This window comes from Drosophila eugracilis, unplaced genomic scaffold (assembly GCF_018153835.1).
Source record: "Drosophila eugracilis isolate 14026-0451.02 unplaced genomic scaffold, ASM1815383v1 contig_90, whole genome shotgun sequence".
In the NCBI taxonomy this organism is placed as follows: Eukaryota; Metazoa; Arthropoda; class Insecta; order Diptera; family Drosophilidae; genus Drosophila; species Drosophila eugracilis.
The window spans coordinates 8,695,993-8,723,081 of record NW_024573812.1 but is presented as its reverse complement, the minus strand read 5'-3'; the positions used below and the strand labels follow the sequence as shown (position 1 = coordinate 8,723,081).

The 27,089-nt window shown below is 39.6% G+C and overlaps 2 protein-coding genes across 3 annotated transcripts in view; both read left to right on the top strand.

The window, feature by feature from the left end:
• LOC108113076 (Krueppel-like factor 12) overlaps window positions 1-3,994 on the top strand; it is a 37,502-nt gene extending 33,508 nt beyond the window's left edge. Inside the window, exons 4-5 of the mRNA XM_017223519.2 lie at window positions 1,770-2,624; window positions 2,697-3,994. Coding sequence (XP_017079008.1) covers window positions 1,770-2,624; window positions 2,697-2,869 — 1,028 coding nt within the window. The 3' untranslated portion in view covers window positions 2,870-3,994. The remainder of the gene's footprint in view (window positions 1-1,769; window positions 2,625-2,696) is intronic.
• Window positions 3,995-20,268: 16,274 nt separating this feature from the next.
• Window positions 20,269-25,815, top strand: LOC108113326. Of its 2 annotated transcripts, XM_017223883.1 has the most exons (6): window positions 20,269-20,401; window positions 23,187-23,319; window positions 23,683-23,827; window positions 24,157-24,456; window positions 24,692-24,806; window positions 24,864-25,815. In XM_017223883.1, the coding sequence occupies exons 2-6, from the start codon at window positions 23,268-23,270 to the stop codon at window positions 25,005-25,007; spliced, it is 756 nt and encodes a 251-aa protein (XP_017079372.1). In that variant the 5' UTR covers window positions 20,269-20,401; window positions 23,187-23,267; the 3' UTR covers window positions 25,008-25,815. The 2 variants fall into 2 exon arrangements, with proteins under 2 accessions (XP_017079372.1, XP_041675651.1); XM_041819717.1 differs by lacking the exon at window positions 20,269-20,401 and having other exon boundaries at window positions 20,813-23,319.
• Window positions 25,816-27,089: the final 1,274 nt, after the last annotated feature.

Genomic DNA, 27,089 nt, shown 5'->3' with positions numbered 1-27,089 from the left:
AAAGATCTTGAAAAGGAATTAAGTACATAGTAGTTAGAGTTTTCACTTAAGCAAGTCCTACTGTAGGTCTGCTACCTTGGGCACTATAACCCGGTGCTGGTGAAACAAAACGCTCGCTGGCATGGAAATTACAAATGCATCAAGCCAGGGCACACATGTGTAGACAGTCGCAAACGCACTTGAGGCACTTGAGGCTAAGAAACCAGCGGACCAACAGACTAGCGGACCCCATTCTCTGCTTGGCCGGTCAGTTTGAGCCCGGTTCGGATGGTCTGGTTGCTGGCTGGCCGCCATGTGGCCCTCGGTCATGTGGAGTTTGCAGGCTTGACAAAGCACTTAAGCCCGGGTCACTTGTACAGTTCGCCTCGATCCCCTTTCGCTAGCCTTTTGTTTTCCTCTCTGACAAACGAGTTGCAACGCCAAGAAGAGTGAAAATTGAATGTGCTTAGCAGGCCAAAAAAAAAAATGAAAAACTAAAAGAAAATAGTGGGGTGGCTTGGGGGTAACGGGAATAAATGTTAAATACTTTTTCAACATGGATTTCGGTTTGTCAAAATTTGGGTTTATGGCTTTAGGCAAGCTTTAGTGCTGTTTTAGGAAAGCATCTTATGTTGAAAGGTTAACATCAATTTTACAATCAATTACATCTCCTTTTTGTAGCAGCTAACTAAGATTTATCTAATGGTTTCAGTTTAACTACTTAAACCTACTTTAAATTGGTTTCTCTCAAAGGATCTTTTAGAAGTTAACATAGTTTTACAGATCTTAAGTCTTTGTTCTATGAATTCTTCACCCAAGAACCGAAGTGGCCAAGTGGAGTGGCTAGCCTGGGCAAACTTCTCAGTGGAGCACCCTTCAAAATGCGGGGCAGGTGGGGCACTTTGGCGACCAGAAGCAGCAGCAGCGGCAGCTGCAGTTTGGCTGGCAATTGATGTTGATGTCGCGGGCGCCAAAATCGACACACTTGTCCCAACTGCAACTGCAACTTGAACTGCAAATGCAACTGCAACTGGCAGCCGAAAGTGGCAGTCGTCGTCGTCGTCGTCGTAGTAGTCGTCTGGAGCACAGAGTACAGGTTAAATGGATCACGACTGCACGGATTCGCTGTCCGTCTGAGTTGGAATCCGCGTCTTGGAGTCTTCGGCTCTTGGAGCCTCCGTCCGTCTGTCTGGGCTGTCTGCCGGCCATAAAATACGCGACATGCAAACGTTTTTGATGCAATGAGGCGGTCGAACGAAATTAGGAAATTGTGTAAAGACTTTGGACTGACAAGCCAAAGTTTTCCCGGCTGAATGATTCCCTGGTATTGAATGGGATATATGTTTTATAAATATTACAGATTTATCTTCTTATTCAAGTTTTTTTTGGGTAGGGGTACTCGTTTATAACAATCTATATCGATTTGATAAGCTTAAATTGACATCTAATGGGTTATCTCATTATTCTGCTCATAATCCTGACCTTTTAATGGTTTAAAATGCTTTTTAATATCAAGTTTAATCACGTTCTAAACATTTTACATATATATTATTATAGTTTGATAAATGTATCTTAGTTTATACAGCCAGGGTATCCCAAGCTTCGACATATCGGACATGCCATGTCTTTTGGCTGATAGTTGGGTAGTAAGGCTCAGTTTGCGGTTCATTTACGAGGCTCATTAGGCATTGGCGGCCATAAAGTGGCCGCACCATTTTGGCCATTTTGTTAACCGAATCTCGATAGGTTTTCTCAACCGTTCTACCCCTTCTCTTCCACCCCTCTTACAGCGAGCACTTCACATGGAAGCAGCAGCAGCGGCGGCTCTAACAGCTGTAAATCTTCGTCGGCCACCAAGGCAGTTGGCTATAGCAATGGCAAGCAGAGCGGATCCTCCGGCTCGTCCTCGTCCTCCGGCTTTGGAGCGGGCTCAGCTGGATCCTCATCGTTGGGGGCCTTCTCCCGCCAGCAGCAACATCAGCAGCAGCATCATCATCAGTCGACGCAACAGCAGCAGCAGCAGCAACAACAACTTTATGCCTCCGGTGTGTCCAAGTTGCCATTTTCGCCGTTCTTCGCGGCCTCGCCATTCTTTTTCACCTATCGACGGATCAGCGGCAGCGGTGGCAGCGTCAAGCAGGAGGATAACAACAACAGCTGCAGCTACAACAACGGCAGTAACAGCGGTAGCAGCGGCGCAGGTTCGGCGGCAAATAGCATGCAGGACTACGACCGCAAGTTCTCGCTGCTGAGCCTGTTCAAGAATCCCTACAAGTTCGGAGCAGATGGTCAGGCCACGAGGAAGTCCTCGCCCACTGGCAGCTCCAGCAAGTCCCTGGCCTCGGGCTGCTCCAGCTCCTCGCCGAGTTGGAAAAGCTATGCCGGTTCGGGCTCACCACATGCCGCCCTGAATCCCGCCTTCGGGGGCATGGCTCTCGGGGCAACTCGCAAGGATAGCAGCAGTTTTAGTGGGATTAACTTTGGGGGCGGCGGCTCCGCCTTCGGACGCTCCTCATCCGATTCGACGGCCAACGGCTACAATGATCTCTCCAAGAACCGCAAGGTACATAAGTGCGACACCGAAGGATGCGACAAGGTGTACACGAAGAGCTCGCACCTGAAGGCGCACAAAAGGACGCATACAGGTGTGTTTAAGGGATTCATTTTAAACTAACTAACTAATCTAACTTGCTAACCCAAACCCTAATCTCCTGCAGGTGAGAAGCCTTACGTGTGCACGTGGGAGGGCTGCATCTGGCGCTTCGCCCGATCGGATGAGCTGACCAGGCACTACCGTAAGCACACGGGAGTGAAGCCCTTCCGGTGCCAGCTGTGCACCCGCAGCTTTAGCCGCTCGGACCACCTGTCGCTGCACATGCGCCGGCACTGAGGACATGGAACTGCCGAACTGGCCATAAATACTCGAACTCCAACTCGTACTCATTCCCGAGAATACTCATCTGAGATGCTGCGGGGAAGCAGCTCTTGATTATTTATACGCACTCGAATCACTTCCATTGATCATTTACTGAGACCAGATATTCCATATCGCCTAAGTAGCTCAATTTCGATGTTTAAGATGGCTCAAAGCCCAACTTAGCTGTAGTTTAAGTTTAGTTAATTAGGGCGGAAAGATTTGTAAAATTTTTCACATTTTAAGCCCAGAGACAATTGCCTTCAGAAGCCAAGTTAACAAAGTGGATTTACACCTACTACATATAGAAATATCTGCATAGTTAAATCTACATATACGGATATATATTTTTAGAGATAGTTTTTGGATTGGTGCTAGCAACTTGCGTGTACATAGATCTAGATAAACATTTACAGCCTAGTTCGGTAAGAAGAAATTTAACTAATTTTAGATCAAATTTTTATTGGTTATTAAGTAGAAAATTTTATACAACAAAAAGACGAACTACGAATGAGGCAACACAACCGGAAGAGCCAAGCAATATTTATATATATTTAGTATATATATAGAAATCTTAAACATTTTGTACTATACGCATATGATGTGATGGTTGATGAGGACTTTGAGCAGTAGGAGATCGGTAAGGGAAGTGCTTAGTACCTTATATTGAGATTGTAAAGGTTTACGACATATATTAACATATCATTCAATCTAAATTAATCTGTAACTCAAAGTTTTCTTTAATTCTTAACAATTTTTAAATACGGAGACTACTTTGAGCCTTCCAATCTTCAGTTTTTAGAAACAGAACACTTTAAAAATTACGAAACAAAATCATTAAAATACCGTAGCAGAAGTACTCCACCCATAAACCGCCTTATAGCTCTGCAACGCACTGTACTCCCTGGCGATCCCCGAAAGCAATTTGCCCTCTCATGCCAACTGTCATCATAGATTTTAGCACACTCACAGACCAACTTACATACAAAAGCAAAACAAATTGTATTATTTTTTGAGAAATAAAAGAAAAGCGAATACTTTTTTTGTACCAAACGAAGCCCTGGCCGTGCTCATTACGGGATCGGGCTGGTCGGATGGCCATGTCCTAGTCCTAGTCCGAATCCCAAGCCAAATCCGCAGAGCATTTTCATTTGAATGAAAAATCAATTGGCGCACAATGGGGCTGCGGTTAACCCACAAGTGTGCCCCTGGGTTCCCTCTTGATCCCCCGCCCCCTACCTACCTAGATAGCTACTCCAACGAAAGAGATGTGTGGCAAGTTGTCAGCGAGTGCCGGCCGCCTTTTGCTTTGGCTTTGCTTTTGTGGCACGGCATGGCACGCACTCCCCGCCAATTGCAATTGTCCAGGGGAGCATTGTCGTCGTTTGTCGTTTTGCAACTTTGCAACGTACAATGTACGACGTACAACCGCGCGTTGTTTGCAATAATAAAGATGACAAATTTCTCGTCATTTGTAATTTCAATGCGAAAAGCCAGAGCTTTGGAGTTTGGATGTTGGAAGGTGGAGGCTGAATGTTGGATCTTTGGGCCTGGCTAATACGCATAACTGGTTGGCTAGAGATGGCTGGGATTGGATGACACCTGCAGCGGAAATCAGTGCATGAATAACGCTCTCGGTCATTAAGGCACAATTGTGAAATATTACGCATACGCCATGGCAATTTATTGGTAAATTAATAACCGAATACAAGGCAGCACACCGACCACAGTAGCGACTACTATACGCAGCTACTGCGCTTGGCGTTGGTAGTGTTGCCGTCACCGCGTTTAGCATAAAGGTTAGACAAATATAACAGACCGGTTTTTTGGGTTAATTAAAATGCCTTGGGTCAGGTCAATATTGCGGCGAGGAGGAGGATCGGATGGCTGGTGAGGTCAGGTTTAATGACCCAAACGCATATGCAAATGAGTAAAAGTAAATAAAGTGAGAAGGTGCCTTAATTAACACTGATCGACGCCACGGATGCCCTGGAGCTGCCATTAGGCAATTCCTTTGTCTCGAAGCGGGAATTTACCCATGGGAAAAAGGGTAATGATACCAAATCGATTTCGATTGGAAATCGGGTAAGTAATTGTCGGGATATATAAAATATTATAGTTCGTACTTTCATATTTATGTTGTGCAACATTCACGTTTAACATTCCAATTATAAAATACAGTCGGACAGCACTGAAATGTATTTAATTGTTAATTTATTCCGTAATAAACTATAAGATATCATAAAAACTATCGTTCGGCAATATTTTATGAGTCATAATCCGTGGTTTCGTTATATCGCAAATACCCCGTGCCACCCAGTGGACAAATATCAACTGAATACATTTAGATAAGCATTGAAATCACAGCGCTGCTCATTAAAAACCAATAAAGTCGCCTTGCAATGCACCCAGCCGACGCTGTCCATCAGTCTGGGGAGGATGAGGAGGTGGAAGTGGATGGGCCACATCTGGGAGCGGGATCTACATACGAGTATGTGTGGCTCAGCCTGTCGGCAGCTGTCCATCAGACAAAAAGCGCTCCAATAACCAAATCGACCGGCCAGCAATTGAAGGAGTCTCGTATTGATGGGGATTTTCAGTTTGCCGTTTGGATCTTTTGCAGGTTTTTGAAGTTGGCTAAGCATCCATATCCACATCCACCTTTGCACTGAGAAAAATTAAGTTTTAAATAGATAAAAATATAAATAAATAGTGATTAATATTACTAAAATGTATTAAAAGGCTGGTTCTTAATATTTATCTTCGTAAATTTCTTATTAGGAAAATCTTTAAAAAATCAAGAAAAATTATTTCCTCTGCAGCGAGCCATCGACATCCATTTTTAATTTATTGTTATGCCTTTCTGCTGCCTTTTGGCTGCTGCAGATGCAGTTTGGAGTGGCAGGAGGAGATGGAGATGGAGATGGAGCAGGAGCCAGAGCCGGAGCAGAGCAGAGCAGAGCAGTCGATGTTTGGAGCTGCTGGTCGTCAGGTCATGTGCAATTTATGAAACGGCTTTGCATTGGCCGCGGCCTGATTTTTGAGACACATTTGGATTTGGATGACTGTCGCAACGGCGGCAACTGCGGGCTGCTGCTGCTGCTGCTGCTGCTGCTGCTGCTTCTGTCCGTTTGATTTGTGATCGATTGTGTGTCGTTAGTTTGCGACATGGGGCATGAAATCTTTGACACCTAACGGTAAACGAACGGGCCGGCGAGACCTCGGATCACAGCAGTGGGTGCCCCCCTTTTTAAAGGCCCCTTTATCCCCGGCATTAAATTGGAACGATGATGCCGGGGCAGCAGTTGTCAGTTGGCCAAAGTGTTTGGCAGTTTTGCCATTTATTTTACAGGTGAGTGAGCATAATGGACAGTTGCCCGTCGCAGCAGTTGCAAGTTGCCGGTTGCCAGTTGCCAGTTTGCCAGTTGCTTATACCCAATTGCCGATTGCCGGTTGGCGGTGGTACATGCTGTGCGCTTTGGCTCAATTAAAAATGGAATCGTCTGGAGGAGGTCGCCTCATTTGACAATTGCCCGGTTCCCAAATACAGGCAAATAACCGTTTGTGCCCGTCTTCGCTTGGCCTTACATCCCGCCCGCCCCCTTCTAACTCTCTTTCTTGCGTACTTTCTTAGCAAGATATCGGCTTCTATCTGGCTGTCGCTCGCAGTCCCATGTTTAATTTTGTTAAGCAAAAATGCTGGAAATTAAAATTCCCATCACACCATAAAACCCATAAATCATCTTTTATCTAAGCGAGTCTATCGGCGCATGTGAGCGCGCGCCAACTTCGGTTCGGGTTCGTTCAGGAAAAACAGCAGAAAACCCCAAGCGAACGTGGCTATAAGGTATGGATGTGTATGGGTGAGATGCTGCCTGGACGCGATTGGGAACCTGCTCGGACCTCTCCTGCCTTAATGAGAATTTAATATTTTTCAATAAAAATTTGTAAAAGGCGCGTTAGCTGCTTGTCCAGCCTGTGAAGGCTTCCCTCTCTCTCTTTCTCTCTTACGCCGAAAACCCCGATTCGGTTGGGGGCGGTGAGGCAGTGGGGCCGTGGGGTGGTGCACATTTGCCATGTGTGTCTTGGCTATTAACGCACTTTTGTTTGTGGGTATCGGCCAGTGGGTATTGGGTAGTGGGCATTGGCCATGGCCTGGCTAAGACCATGCCGCGAGTGAATCTCTGGCCCGAAACGTTGATTGCCGGCAGATGCGAAGGTAGAGGCTGAGGCAGAGGCAGTGGCAGAGGCGTCGGCTGCTGGAAGGGGGCGGTGTATGAGAGGGGTCTTCAAGGTGGTTCTAACTACTTTTATGATCCTGTACAAGCCATGTTGTAATTGCGGGTATTATGTTAATATTTATTGTTTGTATTGCAGTCACTGAAAGGGGGTTTCGTTTTATAAGGTGGTGATATATGGATCCTAAAAACAACCTGTCTTAGATTATTAATGCATTTCTAATGAACCAGATTGATAATATTTTATGGTCCAATAATAGTTAATGGCTAATACAAGTAACCAGAATAATATATTGATATTATCTCGCATGTAAGGTATTAACATTAAGAGCCCACAGATTAAGTTTAGTTTTTATGTTAACTATTTGTGGACGTTTTAAGGAGTTCTTACTTTCAGGACTAGCTACTGGATTGGGTGGTTAACTTCCTATGAATCAGTATTCTATAACTTGTTTATGTTTTTAAAAAGAATTACTTAGCTTATTCTAATGCTAATCTTTATCATTCTTCTTTAAAAATGGTTGTTAGTTTACTTTAAGTTAAGGTAAGACTTCAAGACTCTTTATACCTTAATAATTCATCATGTTTCTAGTAACCCCTTCTCAACTCAATAACATCAGCCCCTGGTTGATATCAAGTCTTTCTTTTGTTTACTTTATGGAATCGTTGTTTGGCTTTTTTGTATCCTTGCCCCAGACCTTAAAGCCATACCAGTCCCATTTTGCCAAGTAGATCCTAGATCTTTGTTTATGTGCCTCCTTGCCTGGTTGCACTCCCAATCCCAGTTTATATACCCCCGCCCAAGGCAGTGTCCCTGCCCCATTGTGAGGCACACATTGAATACGAAATTGGCTGCTGAAGTTCGACTGGGAATGGGCTAGCGTTTAGGCCAGGAGCGGCAGCAAGGGTTTCGAAATGCGGGACTCGGCCAAGAGTGTCAATTGTCAGTGGCTGTCGCCGTTTAGCCGTCTTGGCTTTGGCTGGGTCGAGGCCTTCTGGGCCGCAAAGGTCTGCCACTGCATAGGTAGAAGTGGGCTTAAAAACCCAGCCCATCGTTGGCGGCGCGTGCAGACTGTGAGCCTGTTTTAATATGCCAACAATGACAATCAGCTGTCACCTCTGGTGCGCCATGTGTCTAGAGTCTAGAGTCTAGACGCCAGACCGCGGTCCCAACTGCGGGCCAAAAGAAATTGCATGCAACAAGCGACTGAGCGATTGTGGCAACAGCAACAGCAACAGCAACATCAGCACTGGGCTGCCAGCAACAACAAATAAATATGTCATTTGGCTCATTATAAAGATAGCAAAAGTCTCTTTCTCCCTGTACAGAACTGAGCTTGCAACTTGCAGCTAACAACACTGGCAACGTGCAGCATACAGCATACAGCATGCGGCATGCCCCCAGAGCTGCTGCGTCACATTTAAACGTTTAATGATAATTTATGAATGTTGTTGTTTTTTATTGCAACAACAATGCCGTAAACCAATAAATCTTAAGGATCACATAAATCTTGGCGCTAACTGAGACGGCGACTGCAGCGCCAGCCACATCAACATCAACAGCAGCAGCCGCAGCAGTAACGTCCGCAAAACAGAGCAACTTCCACTCACAACTTGCCACAAGTCGCGGAGAACCATTGACCAATTGGCCAAAACCGATATACCCTAATAACCGAAACGCACTCGCAATTAACACGGCCATTCAGGAAGTAAAAGTTCGGCGAATTGGTTCCTTCCTTCGGCCAAAAGGTGCGGGATACAAATTAAAATTTACAGGTGCAAATGCTGCGAGGGGGGCAAGTTGTTGGTATGTTGAAAGATCACGTTGGGGTGATCATTTTAGGGGAACTCTGGTGGGAAAGAAAATGCTTATGAAATGAAGATCATATTTTGAAGGGGGATATATAATATACGGTGGGAATGCTAAGAAGTAGTGAGTGAAAAACGTAAAGAGTGTAATAATTTGAAAAATATTATTAACTAATTAAGATTGAAAGATCTTGTCGAGCTAAAGATACTTTTCTTTTTTCTTTAATATTGATATTTGCCAAACTTTTTCTTCCAAAATAATCAAAAGAACTCCAGTTATTAAGCCCTGACAGAGTTTTCTTTTTGAGTAACTTTACTTCCTAGCCAAAATGTAAAACCCCAAGTTGTCTAAGCACTTTCCCTAATATAAATCAAAAGAACTTACCACGCAAATTTTATAGGAATTTCCAACGCCTTCAGACAGATGCTGGATCTGAGCTACCCCAAGCTAACTGAAGGATATAAACAATAATTTGGTTCACTTGATCAAACGGCGGGAGTTGCTATTGACAGCTGCAAAACCTTGACGTGGCTGCCTCGCTGCCTGGCTGGTGGTGCGTGATTTGAGCGGTGCAATGTGGATGTGGTTGCACTCCTGCGGTGCCAGGCTTTGTGGTCTTCTAATGTGTTAATAGGAGCCCGTACGTACGGTGATGCCGCGCGAGACTCGTCGACTCTGGGGGAGATTGCTCAATTGTTTTTGCTTTTTAGAAAGGCCTCTGGTGTAGGCTAATTTTTTTCTGTTTGCCAGAGCTAGCTAGCGAGTATTGGATTTAATTTAATTTTTGTGCTTTTCATGCTTCGTTAACATATTTTGCTTATAAGGATTTCCCGCGAGCAGGCAAAAAGAAATCACAACTGATCAGTGAACATGCCGCCAGGCAGCAACTTCTGTTGCCGCTGCGGCTTCATTGTTGCTGCAGGTGCATGTTGCCCCAACAATGCCATAAATTGTGACATTGGTTTTTGCTCTCCCCCGTCGCACTAACCCCTGAATTCACCTACCCCCTATCCCCCAACTCCCCCTCCGCAAAATGACCAACACACACACACACTGAGATATCTGGCGACCAAGAGCAAAAACTTAAACCTGGCTAATTCTTTTTTGTAGTCCAGAGCTCTGCAGGGGCAAAAAAGCTTAGAACGAGTTTTGGCATTTACGACTCACTCACTCTGGGATCTGCACCACCCCCTCTTGCAACCACCCCGCCCCTCTGTAAGCTGCAGCAGTAGCCAACTGCCACCGCCACCGCCGCCGCATTTTTTCTGTTGTTGTTCTCGTTGTTGTCGCTTGCCGCTTGCCGCATTATGTTGCTGCTTAATTGGTTATAAATTAATTAAACGTCGATTAATAATCCGGCTTCTTGTCAGTTAAAGCCGCCGTCGTCCCAGTCGACGGTTGGTTAGTTGTAGGTTCTGGGCTTGGGAACAAGAACGCTGCTTGCTACCACAACCGAGCACTGTGAAAAATTCAATTAAGTGAAATCTGTAAGTTAAGTTTACTTAAAAATTAATAGCTTTTTGATTCTTAATACAACATATTTTTAAAAATATTGTCTAGATTATAGCTTTTTCAATTCTGATTAGTTTTCATTCTATATTACATTTTTTATTTAATATTCAAACAATTTTATATTTTTATTATTGTTATTTATACATTTTAAAGGCAAAAGCTTATTTTTGCGCTTATTATTCCTTTAACCTATAAGTTTTAAAGAAATTCAAAGTAATTTGCTTAAGTTTAAGTTTTTTTAGACAAGTTTTAAGTTAAGTTAAGATTTAGCAAATATTCGTTGGAATCTTTCTAATTTGATAATTAAAAAGTTTTTAACTACTCTTTGGCAGATTAAATGAAGCCTTTATTAGTGATTTTTTATAATATAATTAGTGTAGTAAATCTAATTACAAATTGTATTTTTTCAATTTTTAAATAGATTTTAAAGTAATTCTCAATCTTCAGATCTGGGTTGATTTATATAGTTTAAATATTTTTTAAAATTTCCCACAAATATCTTCGAAACAAAGTTTGTCGGATGGAATGAAACTAAACTCAATTAAATGATACATCAACATGATGATAAATTGATTAAATGATAAATCAACATGTCTTTGATAATTTTTTTAATTTAAATGACATTTTCATGACATTTCAGGGACATTTTTAGTATAATAACATCACTAAGTCAACTTAATGTCTTTAATACTTTGAGAATAATAATATAAAATAAACAAAAATGCATAGCAGGAAGAAAATTAATAAATTCCTATAACAATATATAAAAAATAATAAGTTAAGTCTCTGTTTTAGGACTCAAGAAACTTGTCATTCTCTTGTCCAGAGACCGGCGGGTAGAAAAGCAACATTTATTTAAAACTGATAGTAGGTTGAAAACAGCTAGTGCTATATTTGTTAATTAAAGATTCAAATTAAGAATAATCTGTACTTCCTATACATAAATATTTAATACCAATCCAGAGTCAGACAACTTTTGTTTTGATAAACTTACTAGATCTTTATAATGACTCTTTCTTTTCTACATTTTTCTCTCTGCAGCAGCCACAACAACATCCATGGGCAGTGTCCAAGTACCAGCTTAAGCCTCACACACACTCATGTGATGAGTTGGCAATAATGAACTTGTTGTTGTCGCCGGCTTGAACTTTGTGTAGAAGCCAGAACAGCAGCAGCAACAGCAACACAAACAGCAGAACAGCAGCAACAACTTGAGCCACAGCAGCAACATCAACGAGCACAGCAGCAACAAGAACTCATTAATGGGACTAGACAGACCGAGCTGGACTACCCGGAGTATCGATGACCATTTGGGCGTTTGGGTTCAGCAACTGCTGTCAGCCGCTTGTCAACGTTTCCTTTTGCTCTTTGCCAATGGGCTAGGAAAAAGGTTATGGGTTAACAACAACAGCTGAAGGGAAATATGAGAATTTCCAGCTACCAATTCGATAATTGGAAACACATCAAAGCCATAACTGAAATGTTTGTTTGCCGCGAAGTGCGCTAACAAATTAAAATAAATTAATTATTCAGTGAAAAGTTGAACACGAACATGGGCAGCCCTCGCTGCTGGTCGCTGCACTAATAGAACAGATGAATTGTTAATGAGTCGTTAGAGGAACCAGGGCAGATGATGATGAAATGTTCGATGCATTTATTTATGAAACAATTTGTTGAGAATCTTGTTGAATTAATTGAAAGAGCCAAGTCAGCATTTAAAGGGGCTGAAAGAAGGAGTTTAGGCGGGGTTTGAGGTGTATCTAAGGTTGGGTAAGTTGGGTAAGAGTGAACCAGGTAATGATATTGCTTAGGCTCATTGCCGGGCTAAGTAAGTAGGTGTGGCTAAAGAAAGTTCATTGAAAGAAAATTCGATACACTTAAGGGTTTGAAAGGCTTTCCTTTCGTTTCAATGTTAGTTGTTTTCATCGGGCAATCATCTTGCATTGTTTGTTAAAGCCAATTATAGGGATTTTTATTAACAATATTTGCATTTACACAAAATATTTTAATAGATTTTTAACTCATAAAAGAAGTTTGTTTTCATTTCTTTTTAAAAAAGGATATGTAGTTACCATGAAGATGAAAAGACTTAAACTTTGGTATTAGTGTTAGCGTTTTATAGAGGTTTTTATTCAAAATTTTATAATTAATACCAAAATTAAGTAATTTAAATCTTATTTAACAAGTTGGATAAGTAATTTGATATAAATAGATTGAAAAAGAAAGAGTATGCTTATATTTTTATATCATATACACCTAATCAAAGTATGGTAAGATGTTTTAAGTTATATACCATATATGAAGGAGGCTTAACATATTTTGTTATTATCCTTAAAACTTAGTTTAATTTAGTTAGTATATAGTTCTTAAATATAAAGAATATCAAAAATCGATCTTTAACTGTTTTCTTACTTCCACCTCTTATACCCACACCTGCTCTTTGACTCTCACTATCTGCTTGGCCTTCCCATTCGCGTTGCCCCTCGAATCTTGCCACTTCACCCAATTTTCCTCCACAAACTTGGCATTCCCTTCTGTTCTTGGACTTGGACTGGCAACATCACCATTACCATCACCATCACCCATCATCGCCATAGCCCCGGGCTAGCAGTGAACACTCTAATCTGACAGATATTTGATTTGATTTACCAAATAGAGAAAGAGAGAGATGGCCAGAGACCATGCTAGAAAGAGAGAGAATGCAAATATTTACACCCTATTGTTGCTTTGTGCTCTCCGTGTATTTGTATTTGTATTTGTAGTTCATTTCAGCACTTCACTGCCACAGCCACATCCACTCGAGGCGACATCCAAGTGATGCCTTTTGTTGATCGAGTGCTTGCCACGCACTTCACTCTCTCTCTCCCTCCTTCTCTGTCTCTGTCTCTGTCTCTGCCCTTAGTGGCATCTCTTTCGCTCTGCTAGCCACAATGCCGGACAACGGTGAACTGCTACAGATATTCCAATGCTACTTTACCGCTCACGAAAAGTGCTTCTCGGCTGTCTTGCCTTTACTTTTCGGGGTTTCTGTTTATAGTTTTTGGGGCTATTTGCTGGGCAGTGGCGATTAAATCACTGTCCAGCCCCGAAGAAGGCCACCGAAGATTCGTACACGGAGAGAAAAAGGGAAGGTACTTAAGGGGATCTTGAAATTTATGTTAAATTTAAGGGAATATGACATGATATTAATCAACATTCGTGCTTATTAGCTAGAAAACTAACTGGTCAGATTTATGTATAGATTGATTAAGTTACAGCTTGGCCCCCTTTTCCCTCTGTGTACCTGTAAATGTCTCAAACCCCCCTTCATTGCGGAGTATCTTTTGTGTGGGCAAGTCAAGTGCCGAATGCCCGAATGCTCTTCAACTCATTGTTAGCCCATAGACGGGTCGCGTAATGATCCAGAAACCGTCAGTGGCAAAAGCTTCTTTCTCACGTTTAGCGCCTGGGCCTAGGCAATGGCCAAAAACAATTCCGGGCCAGGCTAACAAGTGCAGGCCATTCGGCAAGCACACACACACACACACGCACACACATGGACAGCATCTTGGACAGGAGAAAACACGAGCTGTAAAACGTCAAAATATACGAGCACAGAGCGATTTAAACTGTCAACGCTGCCGTAAACATTGTCAGTGGCAAAAAGTCGGACTTTCGGGGAGCGGATGGGGGGTAAAAGGGGCCTCTGGCCAAAACTGGAACCATGGAGAGCTTCGGCTCAGTTGCCTCAAATTTGCTTATGAGCAGGCCAAAACAACCGGCCAGGTTGTGCCACTCCACTCGACTTGACTTTACGAAGTCTGCGGCCTGGTCTAATGTGGCTCGTAAATCCTGGCCAAAACGGCCGAACGTTGGCAGTGGTTCGTTGCCTTAGCCTCGTTTTTGGACCGTCTTGGCCTGATGGATGTTGTGATGCAGCCGGGGCGGCACTTGGCCAGATTTACGCCCCGCAATTAACGTTCTAATCGCCTCAATTTGTTTGCTGCGCTGCGGGAAGGGGGGGTCTGGGCCACAAAGCAGCTAGATAATCAGCCCCAAAACAACCTACAAGTCAATTGAGAGTGTCAACCGGCTGATAATGCTGGCGACGACGGGGAAATCCAACAATTAATTCCAGCTTGTGCATAAAATTAATGGCATTATCTCTTTGATTTCGGGCGAAATGTGCCAGAAACACATCAACTTGAGTTTAAATGGCGTTGATTCTCCGATATTGGGTAAAGGATACGTTCCGTTTAGAAAGTTTAAATTATTGGCTTTAGTTGATTTTTTTACTTCCCTAAATATATGTTTTAGTTTTTATTTCTGACCTATAAGTGTATAACTTCTAGGAAGATTAGGGACGAAACGTGATTTCAAATAATCTCTAAAACTAAAAACTTTTGAAACTTTTATCATTCCCTAACCAATGTGTTTTTAGGTTTATTTGTGATAAAAATTTAAAGTTTTTATTAATTTTAAAAATATGTAAAATGCCTTTAGATGAGGGAAATATTAATATAATTCTTATAAATGTCTGTTGATAAATGCAATTTTTGAAAAATTCTCGTTGATTCCCTTGCCTTGTTCGGCAAACTGCAAAGAAAAAATGTGATACATTTTCCAAATTCATAAATTTCAAATGCAAAAACTTTTTTTAAATATTTTGATAATCCTAACCTGCTTTAGACTTCCAATCATAGCTGAGATTTTTACAATATTCTTCATTCTTGCTCTTGATATATCTTTTAAGGAACCCATAAGAAAGCTGATTAAAGGACAAAAAAACGGAATTTGATTTAAGTTTAAGTTTATAATAATTATTAAAAATTCTAACTAGTGATTTTATTTTGAGGGGTAAATAGTATTATTAATTAAATAACAAAAAATGATTAAAAAAATCATATTTATAAAAGCGTATTTTATTTTAATTCCTAATAAAAAGATACACTGCGACTCTCCAAAATATACTTCGTTATTATTTTTTCTTTTACTAAGCCTTGCAGAATTATAAAATTATTAGTAATTTTTATACATATACTTCTTTTTTTAGGTACTATATAAATGAATATTCTATTTTGTTTTTAATTTGTAAAACTTATATAAGCTTTTTATATTAAAGAGCCATTTATCACGGTCAACAAAGTGCATTTCTTTAGCAATGTTCGTTTTCCTCCTCTGAATAAGCAAAAAGCAGGACTGTTCGTGAAATTTCACAGTGGCGCCTCTGCAGCAAAAGAGTGTTCGGGTCTGGAACTGCATGGCCTTTTTACATTTATTTTACTTGATTAAAGTAAAGTAGGAAGAAATACTCAGTGGCGCCGTTTTCAGAAGAAGCGGAAAAGTTTGGCAATTTGTAATTTATTTCGAGACTAGAAGCCGCGCTGTTAACTACTATTAAGATGACATTTTTAAAAAGTTTTAAATAAAAAAGGTTTTTAATTCAAAAATGTTATTTAATTTTATAAAATCATTAAAACTTACATTAAAGAACGTTTATGATTTAAGGGCTATATGGGTAATAAGTTTTATCAAAAATATTGCCTAATTATTGAACACAGTTCCATATTAATTCTTCATACATAATCATACAAAATAGTAATAGAACATTCATAGTAATTCCTTAAAAATAAAATAAATTCCACACCCGAAGTCCGTAACAGACCATCAACGGCGCTGCACAACTCCCCATTAATTTCCCGACTGGCCCTATTGTTAACTCATTGCCGTTAGACAAATAAAAATAAACTAAGCGTAAATACTTAAGAAGTGAATGAATGCCACGAGAAGAGTTTGTCCTTTGTCCGGCGGCCACTAAACCGAAGCTGCCCCTCGTCGCCAAAGAACAATTGACCTTTCACCGGTTTCTGTTCTGCCGGGTTTTTCCCTATTTTGGCCTACTTGATGCGTCTGTATGCGTACCCTTAAGTGTGTGTGTGTGCTAGTGAGTGGAGTGGGGTAGGGGTAAAAGGTGGTATGTGCTAAACTTTAAATTGTCCAATGCTACGTGCCCCGCATGCGGAGTTCATAAATCCAAGCGCTAAATGTAAACATCAACAGTTGCCCACGGAGCTGGGCAGTAGGAACAACAATAACAATAGCAACAACAACAGCAACAACAACAGCAACAACAATAACAAAAGCAAAAACAAGAAGGGAAAACACCAACAATGATGGCAAAAACTTGCAAAGTTCAAACACAAACTAATGCAGCAGCAAAAGCAGGAACAAAAGCCAAGCGGCCCGGCTTCACTTCCCCTCCTCTGACTTCCCTTTGGCACCCACTTACCCACCCACTCATCCACCACCCACTCTTTTTCTCTTTCCTTTGGCCCAAGCCACTTTCACCGTTGTTATTGTTGCTATTCCAGCTTTGGTTATTGTTGTTGCTGGTGTGCTTAATGCGCGATATCCGAATGAGTGTGTGTGAGTGCACTGGGAAAAACACGTTTTAGAGTTGGTAAAAATAGTTTTTTTTTTAAATTTTTTATTTGCCTATTTTCACTCTTTGTAACGCGGAACTTTAACTAGAAAATATTAGTAAATAGCTATTAAAATTGGAATAATAAATTTTGAATCTTGATTTGTTTTAATATTCTTGTTAGGAAACCCACAAATTGTAGCCAAAATTTGTAACTTTTAAATATAAATTATTTGAAAATAAAAAAAAATGTGACTTATGGTTCGTTATTATAAAAAATAACCAAGCCAAATAACCATAAAAAATATAACCAAATTTACGTATTATGTTTCCGAAATCTGCCATCGTCTTTTTAGGCTTTTTCTAAAATTTCCTGAGAACGAACTAGCAGGTACAAAAGCCAAGAACTCCATCCGCTTTCTTCTGATCTACACATCCAACCATAATGCTGGGGACATAAAAACTACTTTAAAATCACTATAAAACTACCATATCTATCTAATAAACCTGTTATCAAAATATTAACCAAAAGAAATTAAACATCATATTGTTATTTACGCCATATAATAGAACTTCAATCCCACAGCGAGATGATGTTCCTTCTGCTTGGAATGGGAAAACTACACAAAAACACTACATTGATAAAAATCTCCCACCATCATATCATCTTTGCAGTGCCCAAGAAATTCCACTTTCTCTCCTACTAACATCTTGTCCTATCATAATACAAACTAATCTTCCCTTCTTTCCACAAAATTCCCCAATACTCGCATTATCGCTCCCAATACCAGAAAATATAAGTTCTATCATTAAGCTAATCAAACAGTTTAGTTTTTACCATCACATCTAAGTATCTCATTTATACAATTTTTATATTCACACCTCTTTATATACCATGTAAATAGTAAATATAAATTTCAAAATCATTTCAGGCCCAGGTCTTAGACGCCATGGCTCCCGCAAAAGATTTAAGTTTTGTAAGCCTAAGTTTGTTTTGTAGTATTAATAATGATATTTAACTTAAACTTTCATTAATAACTAAGTATGATGTAAGAAACTTGTTTTTAATAAGTTTTAATAAAATAATATATTTATTTTAGAAATTTAAAACAAAAATAAATTATTTAAAATATTTGCAAAGTATATTCCAAAGTTTAAATTTGATTACAAATAGAAAACTTTATGGAACAGAACAACCGACTAGTCTTTTATCTAAGTGCATTTAAGATGCATGTATGTGTAGGTGTTGGCCATTTGGGCTTTTGGCATGGTTAGAAGAAGCCAGCAAGCTCCTCTGGCAGGTCCGGCCATGGAAAGCGAGCAAAATAAAATAAACTTGAGTTTTGTTTTCGTTTGTCGTATAAGCAATGGCTTAAAGCTTTGGCCCGGCTTTCGTCCCTCATCCTTAACCCAAACGAATGTGACCAGTGGTAATGACCTCCCAGTACACACACACATACACACACACACACACACAGATAAGCACACACAAAAAGACGTATACATAGAAGGGCTTGTTGCACTTGCCAAGGGTTAAGTTTCGATAATTATGGATGCAAAAGTGGAGCACAAAAACGAAACTGGAAGTGTACATGGAGTCCATGAAGCAGTGAATGTGTGGCATGCCACACTTAAAGTTGTTCACCTTTTTTCTGCCTTTGCATACTCACAATTGAGTTACAGTTTAATTGGTTTATTAAAACGAAAGTTAAACAACTCTAGAAGGGAATATTCTAAGGAAAAGTCGAGTTTTTCATAGCTTGTTTAAGAAAACTATGATTGCCGTTTCACAATTTAATTTACTGGTAAAATTTGTCTCATTTTTGTTTTAGAATAAATCAAAATATATAATTTCGATGTTAAAAACTACCAAAGAATAAAAATGTAATGGTTTCCACATATTTATTCTTTTTAAGTTAAGAAGTTGGTTAAGGTTAGTCTTAAAAAGTATAAAGTGCGTAATATTTAATGCCATTTTTGTCATTGAAAATCTTCAAAATCTTGACGACTCAACAATCATCCTTTATTATTATTTTTTATTCTAAAAATCATTTTAAAATAAACCTAATTTAATATATAAAAGTGTAATATTTCTTATAATAAACCGTAAATGGCGTAAGTCAAGCCTCAGAATTTACAGCCCTCAATTAGACGCCCAACGCGTTGGAAAATGAGCTCTATCTAATCTCAGATGAGTCCCGGTTCTCAAGTGGCCAATTCAATGAATTACGACTCTATCTGATCTATAGATAGCCAGACAGTTTAATCTAAGAGTGCCTTAAATCAAGTTGAACAACTCGTTTTATTCAAACAAATCGTATTAATATTAATTAATTAGGTGAGTGCTAAACATACACAACACATCACAAGTTATTTAGGCAATAATTAAATGAAATTGTTCGTAAGCTGAAGAAACAGACTGCCTTCAATTTAAATCGGAATATTTTTAGTTGCAGTTTAAAATAATCATGATTGTGGGGCAAAATATTTATTTCAATTTGATTCTTTTCTTATAGTTTTGTGAAAATTCCATTGACATTTCTTACAAAACCCTTTGCTCTTTTAATTGACTTTCAGACCCACAGACCCATTCGACATCACTATAAATATTTCCTTTGTCTTGCGATTGCAATTGAATAATCAACCTAACAGGTGGCCACTGCCCGGGAAGACACTATCTTCATTCCCCCTCAAACTATTTATGGCTGTGTCTGAGTTTGGATTAGGGGGCGGGAAACTCCATTTGGAATTCCCCTTGGGCGGGCAAACAAGCCAAGGACGGCGGTGAAAGGAAATCTCTGCCTAATTTAGACTGTGTTTACAGTAAATATGCAAACAGACCGCCAAATTGGCATATAGCAAACACGAATCGAGGCGGAGTTGGGCTGGAGAAACAAAGGCAAGGACACACGTGTAAATTGAGTATACTTGAACCTGAAGTTGATTGTTGTTGCTATTGTTATTGCTATTGCTACTCTCTATTGGCACTTGGCAAACACAAATAATCAAATATTTCAGAAAAACGACAAAAATGATTGGTAAGAAAAAAGGAACAATAGATAATCTAATCACCTTCGGACGTTTCCTTCTTATTAAATTAATTGAAAGGCAAATAGTCAAGAAGCGACCAAGTCTTGGGATTAAGCAATTGACTATCAGCCGCCTTCGAATGCCAACCGCTTATCATTTGCACTCGTTTAGCTAGAAATACCTGTTGTTGCAGTTGCTTTTCTGGCTGTTGCTAAAGCTGACGTGAGTCGAATGTTGCTGTACTCCAGCAACATGTTGCTCGCGTTTGGCCATTCGGCAGTTTTTACAGTACTTAGCATTCGGCTGCAAGTCGGCTCGCCAATGCCATTCGCTGCTGGCCGACACTGGCGCCGCTTCTTCTGCCATTCAGTACGCTTCTGTCACTCGACCGGCCAACAACACGGCGCGCTTGCTCCGCTCAGGTCCGCTCCGCTCCGCCTCGATCACGATCTCGATCTGTACCGCTCGCCCGCTGCATTTGGCATTCGAAAGTCTCTCGCTCGGCGGCTCCAGACCAAGTAATCAAACCAAATTAAGACAACAAAAAATAAAACAGTTTAAAATCAAAAGAAAAAAATTTATAAATAAACAAAGGAGAAAAACCGGCTCTTGATTTTGCACAGGGCGACGATCTCACACCCAAGATCGCCATCGAGAGGCTCGTCCGACTGCATTCTTGCATCACGTGCAGCCCGAGGCACGCCCCGGCACCGCCCCCTTGGCCACTTTCAAGGCGATCTCTGCACAGAGAGAAAATTTAAGGATTTTTAAAGATCAATTTTATTTTTGATAAAAAGTTATTTTAAAATTTCATTTCAAAGTTTAACAAGATTATTTGAATAGATTTTTTAAATATTTCTATATATAAACTTTTGATTTGTTTTGATATTAATGAAGTCTGGGACATTAGAAATTATATTTCCTCAGGCTGAGCTTCTTCTTTCATCTTAACTAATAATAATTTAGAACAATTTTATTTGCATTTTTGAAGTAGCTTATAAAGCTTATATAGAGCATTGAACTATTAATTATTAGCTATTATTTATTTACCGAAATTGACATATAAATAATGCACTAATTAAGCTCTTTAATATCTGAGTTTTGTCTCTGCCTTCGATCAAATCTCTTATAATAAATCGCCAATTTGCAGTTCTTTGTGCAGGGCTTTCCTCGTCATTCCTTCTGCTCCGCTTTAAGTGTTTTGTTTTCGTTACTCAATTGAGCGTCCTCCTTGGAGGGAAAAACAGCTGAAAAACAGCCGCGATATATATATATATACGATTTAGCATATACGGAAACACAGGCGTAAATTGGCGGCGATATCAATTGGAAGAGGTGCAAATGGCCCGAGGAGTGTTACCGCGTTATGGCAAATGCAACTTGACTAATTAAAAGTGCAAAACTATGCGCATGTTGATAGTGCAAGACCTTTTTCACTTTGTTTTTTCTATTGTTTTCTATATCTTTCCAATCAATACCTAATGCAGTGGCAGTTTCTTGCTTTCATCTGCCTGAAATCCCTGACCTGTACCAATTCCGTTCAGCTCTCATATTTTTCTTCAATCATTTGAAAGTCAACAAACGGCGAGGCATCGTTGAGAGGCTTTTAAAAAGTGTTTGTTTTCTGTTTATTTGCGTATCGTTTATTTATAGGCATTAAATGCATCTGTCGGGCCATTGTGAATGCCCAATATTTATTCGTGTTTACATATTGCAATATAAAAAAAAAACATAAACGGCCACAAAACATAATCAAAAGCACAAACATTCTACCTCGTCAAGTGCATGAAAATCAACTGTTTTTTACTCTTTTAATCTCTTCTCTTTTTTCTCACTTTTCATGCTAATTTGCGGGGAGTAGTGCATCACGTAATGACAGAGCATTTGCATTTTATCTTGAAAGATAATATTTTAATAATTGTAACAAAAATAAAAATTGCCAATTTAGAAATTCGCGCTGGAACTGGGAAACAGTTGTTGAAATGGAAAACCATATTATTTTTGTAAATGCAAAGAACATTTGGCAAAGCAAAACAATATTTTGCTTATATAGAAATGGTTGTTAAGGCCAGTGCCTCAGTTTCGTTAATGGACTATTGCCCCTACTTAAAATGTTTTTTCACGTTTAATTATTTGTTGCAACACAGACTTACTCTTACAGATTCTCACCTTTCTAGCCCTTACAGTTTAATATACGTTTTCTTACTTAACCAGAAACTCTGATCATCTCATCTTGGGAATATCCATAACTGATTGATGATCATTCACTCCTCTTTTTAGAATTAATTTTTAAAGTATATTGACCATATCATCTATACTTCTTATATATAGCTCTTTTTGAGTATATAATTTATCCAATAACGAAAAATATTTAGTATATAAAGTGTGTATAGTATATATGCAATATTAAAAGTGAATTTAATAGTTTAATGAAAGCTTACAATATATACAATATATAACCAGTTAAAAATTTAGTTTTGTATTTAAGAAATAATATTTTTCTAGTATCAGCATCATTGAAAAATGTTAACTTAATCAATATTAAAACAAAACTTAGTCTTTGTAATTGCCCACTAAATATGTTCACTGTTTTCCTTCTATGTAACCTAATAGTTTATAATTTTTTAAATAGGATCCCATCTATTAAACGAGTAGTTTGTTGTTTTACTATAAACAAATATTTAAAGTTTGCGACAAGTCATTATTCTTCAGATTTAGTTACCAAGAAAGCAGCTTGCCAAACCCTTTAGCCAAACTAAAAAAACTCTTGCAATGAGCTTGCCCCACTGTCTTGGTTTGACCAGCTCAACCCACACAATGTTTTCGCAAACTATACTTTGACCTGTCCACGCCACATTTGCAACGATAATTGGCAAAATGAAAAGTAAAAATAAAAGCACCCACGGTTAGCAAAGAAGAATATTAGAAGGAACCCCGAGAGTCACACAGAGAGAGTGCCACCCAAAAATGAAAACAAGACAACCTCTGACGCTTTGCTTTCGCTTTTCTATTCATCGCAGACATCTGAGTATTTTTAGATCAATTTTTCTTTCTGTTGGTCGTGATTTTTCTTTATTTTTTTGCCATTTTTTTGCGACTTTTATTTGCCAGCAAAGATGCTGTTTTACTGCGACTCGATCGGGCCATAAATAAGTGTATACGAGAGTGGGCTGTCAGTGCATCAAACTATAAAAACTGCCGAAGCCTATAATTTGTCATTAGCATTTGCATTTTATCATTTTTCATGATTTCATACTATTTTTCCATTGATTAATTTTCCATATTTTTTGCACATTTTTTCAGCCAAACCAGTTACAAGCACTTAATTGCAATTGCTAAAACGACAAAAAATTAGTAAACAGCGAACCGAAAGAACGTGAGAAAATGCATCATTTGTGGAAGAGGAACTGGCTTTGGTCTCTGATGATATTCTCGGGTGAGTATATATATAGGGTCATCTTGCAGCCAAAATCTGACCCGATCTGCCAGGACATTCCCTTTGCCTTTTCGGATAGACGGAGAAAAGTTGGTCGAAAAATTTATGAAATGCCAATTTCACTTACGTTTAACTTTATTACCCCTGACGCACATTTGCAACTTTGTTGCAACTGACTGGCTGCAGCTCCTGCTCCTCCTGCTCCTCCTCCCGCTCTTTCTGCTGGCCAAGAGTCTCAGATTGCCTTTTAGCTTTCAGCTTGAGCACTATTTCAATGTTTCTGTTTGTTTGTTTATTTGTCTCTCACCCACGCTGCCCGCCCTGGTTGCCCTGCTCTGCTCTGTTCTGGTCTCGGATTTCCAGCCCTGCTCCTCCTTTCGGTGGCCAATTCGGAGGAATGCGGCCATGAGGAGTTCACCAAGTGCTCCGAACCACTTGATATGCTGCATTTAACGTCGAACTTCTCGATTGGCGCGGCCAAGAAGGACGAACTGGACAAACTTTGTCAGTAAGTGGCTTCATGGAAAAAATGTTCCCCGTCGATCTAGACTCACCAAATCCAAATCCCAAACGCAATCTGCTGAGCATAGATCGAGTTGGGGTTTCTCATTAATAGATATAGAAAAATATAGAAATAATATTGATTTCTAAAAATATATCATAGTTTCTCTTTACTTAAATCGGACATCAAAAAGTCTTATTAAAAATGTTTCTAAATTTAATTATTTTCCAATACACTTTATACTTTATACTTTATACTTTATACTTTATACTTTATACTTTATACTTTTTTTGAATATATTATAATTAATATTTTTCCTATTTCTTAAACATCAGTGAGCTGCGCAAGGGAGTCAGGTGCATCCAGAGCTACACTCGCCGTTGCATGGATCTGCAGCAGAGGAACGAGTTCAACAAGCTCTACCACGGCACCAACCAGTTCATCAGGGATCTGTGCAACAAGGGCGAGTTCCAGGAGCAGTACCTGAAGCACTCCCACTGCTCCGAAATCGCCAAACGGGAGTTCGAGGTGTGCTCCAATCGGTACAGGGATACGATGGTGTTCCTGAACCCAAATAAGAACCAGGAAACATCCGAGAATGGCACTGTGAATGAAAACATCAAAACCATTTGCTGGTGAGTAAAAAAAAGTCAGTATTAAAAAAGCTTTTTATTGATTACAAAACAAAAGGATAACATAAAATCACATGGGGATTAAACTAACATATTGTGTAACTCTTAATCAGGATAATCACGTTTTTCATTAAACATTTTTCATTAGCTGGTTTCTTTTTTTTTAACAAACAACCTGAAAAATCAGTACAATTAATTAATTAATCTGTTTGCTTATTTTCTGTAACTACCATCCCAGCTCTATTAGTGAACTTTTGGATTGCTCGGAAGATGCTGCAAAGAAGGTGTGCGGCCATGAGGCGGCCAAGTTCACGCGAGAACTGGTGGACAAGTATGCCAACGGCCTGACCAAGGTAGGCTTGAGGAGTTATTTCTCTTAACAAATATCAACTAAATATTACTTTCTATAGATCTACTGCGTGAACTTTACCCGAAATCCGGGAATCTGTCGGAAAGGCGATGGAAACGGCTCCAGTCGAGCGGCTCTGAGCAGTTTGAGCCTTCTGCTGGCAGGGACATTACTCACACTGCTGGTCAGCAGAGGCAACAGATAGATGGCAGAACCACAGCTAAGTGCAAAAATCTAGAACCAGTCTTTCCAAAACGGAATTATGCGATGCAAAAATGAGAAGGAAAAATAGTTAAGGTTTCCCCCATCACACCGAAAGAATTCCACACGCTGTTACGCATACGTTTTTGGCAGTCAATTTAGGCCACAGAAATCCCCGAGAGATCGATGGAGTAAGCTATCAAGTAAAGTACATGTTAAGTATGTTATGTATACCAGTATGCATATATATATATTATATATAGGGGATAGAAGAGCAGTGTCAGGCATAGCTAAGATCGTATATATATATATATACGGATGTGTATGTTACTATATAAAGGATATAGGCTAGCTAGTTAGAATCAGTGTTGAGTGTGTGGCAGGCAGGTTAGTCGTTGTTGGCCTTACTTTCCAATCAGTCGTCGTCGATCGTGCAATACTAGAGTTTCGTTGAGTTTGTTGAAGTTGTCCAGGCTTTAAGTGTAGGAATATATTTTAGAAAAATGCCCCTAAGTTTCACACAAATTGTTGTTAGCTGAAGCGCCCTATTGAGCGCGCCCTTAAACCCCTTAAGTTCCATCTAGCAAAAGTCATTTTGTGTTAATCAGTGGCAGGCGCACAAGGAAAACCCTCCCCAGAGGGGGTTTGCTCACATATCGGCAATAACTTCACGTAAACTAAAAGTGCATTTCTATGAATGAGGATTTTAAAAATTATTTATAAACCTTTTTAGTGGATAGCGTATATTTATTTCAAACACTGTAAATACCTTAAACTATATTCAAATTCGGAAATATACATACAAATATAAATATTAGTTTAACTTAAAAATACACACACACACACACACACACACGAACACCTACTTGCAAAAAACTGTGAATATATATTATGATTAAAGAGTAACATTTATTTTAAGTAAAACACACACATGCATATGCAAGGAAAACAATAAAAAACAAGAAAATAAATTAACCCAAAAAAAGTGTGAGAAGAGTGGTGAAATAAAAGAGGAAAGGAAGAGGGCAAGAAAGGGAAGGGGTTTATACGTCGAAACTTGGGATACCCTACAAAAATAATATTACATTAGTTTTTCACATTCATTATTTAAGATTTAAGACCTTAATCTTTGATTTATGATTTGACTATTTTTATTGGAAACTTAACATGTTTTAACATAAAGAAGTCATTTTTGGATCTTAAGGAACAGACTTAATATAATCTTTATTAACTGATAAAAACTTAACTCGACTTACAACCGAATGCAGTGCACACCAAACTTGAGAAGGGTATGAAAAGTGAACGAGTGCCGGTGCCAAAAATGCTTTTTACTGCAGGATAAAACCGAGCGCAGCCAAAAAGTATGCAACGCGCCCCGGCCGGCGCCCGAAAGTATGCTGCGCAAATATGCCAGCTCTGGTCGCAGTTTACCAGCACGGAGAAGGGTTACGAAAAGGGGGTTACCAGAAGGGTTCGCCACCATGGCGAGCGGGGATTTCGGGCAGGGGTGCCGGTGACCTGCAACTCTGGGGCTGGCCATAATTTATGTTTATGTGCTGCGTTCATTAGACTAGCGGCGGCGACGACGACTACGACGATGCCGACAACGGTTGACTTCTCGCCTGGCAGCTAATTTATAAGGTCGGCACATGGCTCAAGGACATGCATACGTTAAGAGGACGGGATAGGGCAGGGGGGTATGTTGGAACTCAGTGCCAGTTGGGTGCAATAATTACAGTTATCGCATTTGGCCAGCGGCTGAGTTTGCGTTTGACACTCGCAATCATAGTCGGACATTGATTTCACCGGGATTTGGCAATGAAATCTGACTGATAGCTGGTAAAGTATGGTGTCTAGGGAATAGTAAAAATACTTTATAACATGTTTTTATTTCCCTTTAGGCCCTCTTTTAAGTAAAAGTTTATGACCTTTGTCCTACAACTTAAGCTATATTATTTTTGATAGCAATTATCTGATTTTTCATTTAATTTTGATCAATTTGCCTTTCCATTTTACAAATTGTATTGCCTAAATATTGATATTCAGCCTCGTAGACAATTTTTCCAAATATAATTTTCCTTGGCAA